Below are 6,340 nucleotides of genomic sequence, written 5' to 3'. Positions count from 1 at the left end.
ATATATATATAACTTTTTTCACCATTTTTATTCTGTATCAGAACTCTAGACGATTTCCTTAACTGGATTAGCATAAAAATCAGTCTTCCTGATTTTTATACAGAGACCTCTATAGGAAGACTGTTTCAGGATCACACGAGAAAACCACACCAGCAGCCTGTAAGAATCACTCACTCTAACCTTGGGAAGTTAGGATATGCAAATAAGCACAAAAAATAGGAATGATGCTGTTTTCTAAAAACTAAGCCCATTTATGTTATGCTGGAGAGTGAAAACGATCTATTAGTTGGAAAAGGTCTTTATAAGGATTAAGTTAAAATGTTTAGATATTTACAGTGCACGCTGAATTGAGCTGATTGAAAATATGTGAGTGTTTTCCTAGTATTTCCAGCGATAACAGCTAATTGAAGTTAGTCAGTTTTCCTCATTTTTTACTTTCTTTCTTTTTTTTTTAATTTCTGGCTAGAGGGAGAAAGAAAAACAAGCATAAGACAGGAGTGTGTGGCTTGTTTTTAATTTCCATCACTTTCAAGTAGAGACGTTGGTTTTTCAAGTCCATTAGAGGCTCAGCATGGGGACATCATTCCTTTATAAGTAGTTTGCATATTTAGAGGTCTCCCCTGGAGCAAGAGAATATGGAAAACACAAGGAAACATAATTAATTCTGCAGTAGGAGATTCAAGGAGCTCTTCTGGCCTTCATTTCTGAAAAACGTTAATATGAAGTAGACAGTGATGCAAGGTGCATTTTGAGATAATAGAACTAAAAATCTAAGCATTACTTTAACTGAGCTGTTGGATATCATGATTATATTAACACTGGCTAAAGTCTAAAAAATGATCAACTTTGAGAGAGAGGATAAGTATTATAAAAACTCAGAATACTCTTTTAACTGATAACCCTAGCTTCTATTCATCTGTCTTCCCATGGCCTGCAAATTTCTTTGAGCTTCAAGTTGTATAAGGGGTGATTTGCTTTCTCCCTTGTCAAACGGTTTTCATATCCTCTAATAAGATCTTAATTCCTGTTTACTCATCTCTTGTATGATCTTAAATAAACACTAGAAGGAACACACTAGATGACATTAAAGATATGAACAGATGGAGGACTAGCAGATGGCATAATGGCTATGTTGCTGAACTCCCATGTATTTGACCGTGGTTTGAGTCCCGGACCCAGTGGTTTAAACTCACGCTGGGCGCATGTGCATGTGTGCCCAAGATCTCAAGAGGAGAATGGAGGAGAAGGGATTGCGGTGTGGCCATTCCCCCGGGAAGGGATTGCGGGGTTGCCATTCCCCCTGGGGGGGGGGGGACAATTTCCTGCTTTCTGTTTCTCTGTTTCTGTCTTTCTGGTGAGCGCCTGCACCCTATAGCAAAAACCTCTCCAAAAAAGAAAAAAAAAAAGGTATGAACAGATGGAAAATATGAAAGCAATGAAGGAGATTTAGTTTCAGTCTGTAGCAAAGGGTTGTCCGACCCTGAGAATTACTGGAAGGTAAGGTTATGTCAGAGTAAGGAAAGCGTGGTCGTTAAAGATAGCAGTTACGCAAATAGCACAGCTCTTCTTCGAGATCCTGCTTTCCAAACCTGCTGTCTGCCTGTTTACTTTATCCTTCTCTATTTCTTTCCACCTGTCTTTAAAGTGGGGTCTGCAGTTGGACCCTGTTTATATACCAAAAGCTTGACTGCCACTCACTGTGGAGGCATTTCTAATCATTGGACTGTAGATAAACAGTGAAGAAAGGGTAAAAATTTACAGGTTTTTCATATCACTTTTGTGCTTTGTTTATTAAAATTGCATTCAAATATATTGTACATCTGCTTCCCTTTGATTAGTGTTTCTATCTCATCTCTGTTAGCTATGTGGTCTGGAACTGATTATTTAGAAAAAATTGGTGGGGCCATCTGGAAACCTGAGCAACTTGGATTTCTGTCTGATTTCCAGTGCATGTTTTGATTGATGCTAATTTATATTTTATTTGATTACTTATTTTTCTGACTATTTATTGTTAGAAAATTCTAATCTTCAGATGAATTGTTTTCAAAGGCTTTGGATCTGGCTGCCCTCTCCACAGAGCATTCTCAGTATAAGGACTGGTGGTGGAAAGTGCAGATTGGTAAATGTTACTACAGGTAAAACTTTAGTTATCTGTGAATGGCTTACAAGTGGAAATACATTTTAGGATCTCAAAGGTAATCATTTTTTTTTTTTAAGATTTCCTCATGAAGATATGAGAACTGTAACTGTCGCTTGTCTAAGAAAGCACTTACTTAACAATCACATGGTAGCAATAGAAACAGACGCCTTTAGAGTAATAGAGTGACACAGTAGTTAAGGTATTAGACTCCCACATGGCTGGCCATGGTTTGAGTCCTGGACCTGGCATCTTGAAGATCACAGTGGGTATATGTGTATGTGCCCAAAATCCCAAGAGAAGAATGAAACAGGGAGGATTACAGCATGGCCATGCCCCAGGGGCTGATTTCTCACTTGGCCTCTCACTATCCCTTTTCAGGAGAAAAAGCTGAGGCCAGAAAGTGAATGATTTGCATCAGGAGCCAGTAGGTAACAGACCTGGAACTAGACCAAGTCTGGTGATTCCTACTCTTGTCCCTTTGGCTCTCAAGTCTTTTTCATTTAAGTTGATACCTCATATCTATGAAGCTCCTTACAGTTACAAAGTGATTTTTTCGTATGTTGCATCATCTCACTTAAACCTCATAGCACCTCAGAGGTGGTTGCTATTATTAGTCCTTTTCCAAGATGAGAAAAATTGAGCCTCACAAAGATAGAGTGAGTTGTCTGAATTCATGTGGCTTGTAAGTGGAAGAGCAAGAATTTGAGCTCAGCTTTCTGACACCAGTCTTATTGGTTCTGCAATTCCATATTGTTTCTTGAAGTACTGCTTATTCTTATATTCTCTCAATATAAAAAAAAAGATTTCATTTTATTCATCACTGTTATTATTATTATTTTTTAATTTGACCAGATAGAGTCAGAGATAGAGAATGAGGGAAAGTGAGAAAGTAATTTGCCAGGTATGGGGCTTGAACCACGGAGGGCCATGTGGGAGTCCAGTATCTTAACCACCACACCACCTGCTGTCCCTCACTTAATGTTTAACACATTTAAACCACATTAACTGAGGGATCAGAAAATCATAATTAATTTTATGAATATTTGTATAGTGACTATCGATAGTAAATAAGATCTGAAACTTGTTGCTAATATTGAAATGGATTTAGAATGTTTGAAAAATAGAGACAGATGAACAATTATATTTTATAAAGGTGACTATATCTTTTTTTACTCAAACACAAGATAAGCTTTGGTTACTATGAACACCCTTCAATATTTATAAACTAGTTGTCTTTAAGGAAAAAGAAGAATATAAATGGAATGAAAAGGATGCTTACTATTCTGCTATTGAAATGCCATTTAAATATTTCACATGAAGCTCTAAAGTATTTTTTTCATACTGCTAAATTGAGCAAGTTTTTCTGCTAAAAGGTTACTTTAGACCATTATAACATTAAATTCCTTTTTTTTTTCTAAATTTTGCCTGAAAGTGCACACACTCTCCAGAGAGAGACTAGAGAGGAAAAGGGAAAGTGAGAGCACCTCCCCACCCCACGGGGAATGATCATACTGCCGTGATCCCTTCTCCATTTTAGGCACACGTGGCACATAACACCTGGCATGTTTCTGAACCCACTGGGTCTGGCACTTGAATCGCATAGTCAGCCACATGGGATCCAGCCACCTTAATCACCATGTCAGGGGTGGCCCTAAATCTTAGGACTATAATTTCTGAAGACAATCTTGAAATCATTAACTTGCAAGCAAAACCTTCAGAAATCTAATAATGAAAGGCAAGCACAACTCTCATTCCTCTGCCACCCATATATGCATTTAAATGAATATACCTTGTCATAAACAATTATCATTCTTCTCTGTTCTTTAATGTCTGCTCATCTTTATTAGGTATTCAGTATTCATTTATTCATATATTCACTCATTCACTCAGTAAAATATTTAATGGGCAACTATTCTGCCAGACTCTGGAGATAAAAGATTTACTAGAACATCCCTTCTTTCAAATGGTTTATATTAGAATGGGGAAGAGAGGACAGTAAATAGTTATAGGCATGATTTCCATTATGCTATGGGTCATCAAAAAAGTCATGATGCATTTTTGCATAGAAAAATACATCATGACTTTTCCAACAACACAGTAGAAGCAAATAACAGAGTATAAAAGTAGCTCAGAGAAGGAGCTCCTAATTTCAACTAGTGAGTCAAGGATGGATTACCAGAACATGTAGCCCCAAACTGACTTCCTTCCCTTTGATCCTGATCATTATGTTGTATTGATTCTCCTCCTGCAGTAACTCTCAGAGCTGCTCCCTTACTACCCATTCCTCCACCAATACCCTAATTCTGACTTTTCATATCAGTTGTCTAAGTTATTACAGTAGCCTTTTATTTTGAGTTTTCCACATCAGTCTCCTGCCTTGCCTAGTCTTCCTACAGTAGTCCCATATCTGTTGTGAAAAAACAGCTCTCGTTGGATTCCTTGGTAAATCCCCATTACCTCTAGACTCATGTCTAGATTTTAAGTGTGGCCCTGATCTAGTCCCAGTCTACATGTGTATGCATACATCTCTCACTCCTCCCATTATAATTCCTCTTCAATAAACTGAAGTCCTCATCATTCTCTTAATTTTCTATGCCTTTCCTGCTGTGCACTTATGCTCATAATTTACATCTGTTTGGAAATATCCTCCCCTCCTGCACCTGTCTAGCTGTTGAAATCTTGTCTGTCACTTCTTTCTGAAACCATCTTGATTGACTTCCTCTGTGCTCGCAAAGCATTTTTTCTCATTGGCCATAAAATTATTGAACTTATCTATAAACACGCTTTGTTTCACTCTTAGATTATTATCATTTTAAGGACATGGCTGTTACCTTCCTCATTTATGTGTTTCCTTACTGTCATGAAATATGCACACAGAGGATGCTTGATGGTTTTGGCAGATTAAATTAGAGAAAGCTGCCAGCCAATGAGACTATCTCTGGCTCTGTCTGACACTGGCCTGCATTTATGAACTTGGCTATGTTTTCATTATTTCTGTACTTTCATTGGACATGGCCTGCTCTATTTTCTTTGCACGAGAATTTATGTATTAGGGCTGGTTCAATGTTGAAGCAGTAAGGCACTGCTCAAGCAATGCTGGATCTGTATGGTAGATAGTGGGTTTGGTTTTCTGGTCAACCCACAATGCTGGGCCAAGTGCCTATGACCTTGGCCAAATTGGAAGGCTATGTGTGGGGGGGAGAATTGCAGTGTGAAACCCTGTTGAGAGTGCTTGTTTCTCTCTTTCATCATTTCTCTGTCTTTTACTCCCATGAAAGAAAGAAAAAAACTCAAAGCCTTTATAAAAAATTCCTTATGCTGGGACCAGCAGTTAACGTAATGGCTATGTCGCTGGACTCCTACATAGTCGACTGCGGTTCGAGTCCCGGACCCAGTGGCTTAAACTCACGCTGGGCGCGTGTGTGTGCATGCACAAGATCCCAAGAGGAGGATGGAGGAGAAGGGATTGCGGCGTGGCCATCGCCCCTGGGGGGGGATTTCTCGCTTTCTGTCTCTCTGTCTGTCTCTGTCTGTCTGGCGAGTGCACCCGTGCCCTGTAGCAAAAACCTCTCCACAAAAGAAAAAAATAATTTCCTTATGCTAAATTTCTTTTTGAAAATAGTAGAAGTTATCTCTTGAGTATGCAGCAATAATAAAAAACATATGATCCATATCTTCTTTCTTTCTTTCACTTCCATGTTTAGCTCAATATCTCTGCAATTTTTCCTAACTTGTTTATCTTTCCATTATCATATTTTATATGTTTCTTTTTGTTGTAACCCCTTTTGGAATATTTTGAAAAGAGGCAAATTATTAGATAAAAATATATACTCTTCGGGATAATTAGCATTCAGTGGTCCAGTGACTGCTTAGGTCATATGTTTTAAACTTGCATGCTCAATTGATGTTCTGTACATAAATATGTTGTTTTTCAGGACTTTAGATTCTTTTGGTAACATTTTATAAATACTCCTTGTGATATTTGTGGGATCTTTGAAGCGTGGCAGCTTCTACTTCATCATGTCCTTGAACTTCGGGCTAGTCTTCTGGGTTCATCCTTAATCACTTTAACCCCAAGTCTTCCTGCAGCTGTTTGGGTGTCAGCCACACCAGTGCTTGATGTGTATAGGTTCTGAAAAAAGATCAAAACTATTAAATGAAAACTTTCAAGTGAAAGTAGCCCAACAGAACATACTGATA

The 6,340-nt window shown here is 38.2% G+C and overlaps 1 protein-coding gene across 2 annotated transcripts in view; it reads left to right on the top strand.

Moving 5' to 3' along the window:
* TTC8 (tetratricopeptide repeat domain 8) overlaps positions 1–6,340 on the top strand; it is a 65,355-nt gene that overhangs the window by 28,906 nt on the left and 30,109 nt on the right. Inside the window, exon 7 of one of the 2 annotated variants that reach the window (XM_006158005.3) lies at positions 2,050–2,135. The exons of the other annotated variant lie outside the window; for it this stretch is intronic. Coding sequence (XP_006158067.1) covers positions 2,050–2,135 — 86 coding nt within the window. The remainder of the gene's footprint in view (positions 1–2,049; positions 2,136–6,340) is intronic. 2 annotated transcript variants of the gene reach the window in all.

Source organism: Tupaia chinensis, unplaced genomic scaffold, assembly GCF_000334495.1.
Source record: "Tupaia chinensis unplaced genomic scaffold, TupChi_1.0 Scaffold000568_1, whole genome shotgun sequence".
NCBI classification, from domain to species: domain Eukaryota; kingdom Metazoa; phylum Chordata; class Mammalia; order Scandentia; family Tupaiidae; genus Tupaia; species Tupaia belangeri.
The sequence above is the reverse complement of the archived record's forward strand: the minus strand, read 5'-3'. Positions and strand labels throughout refer to the sequence as shown.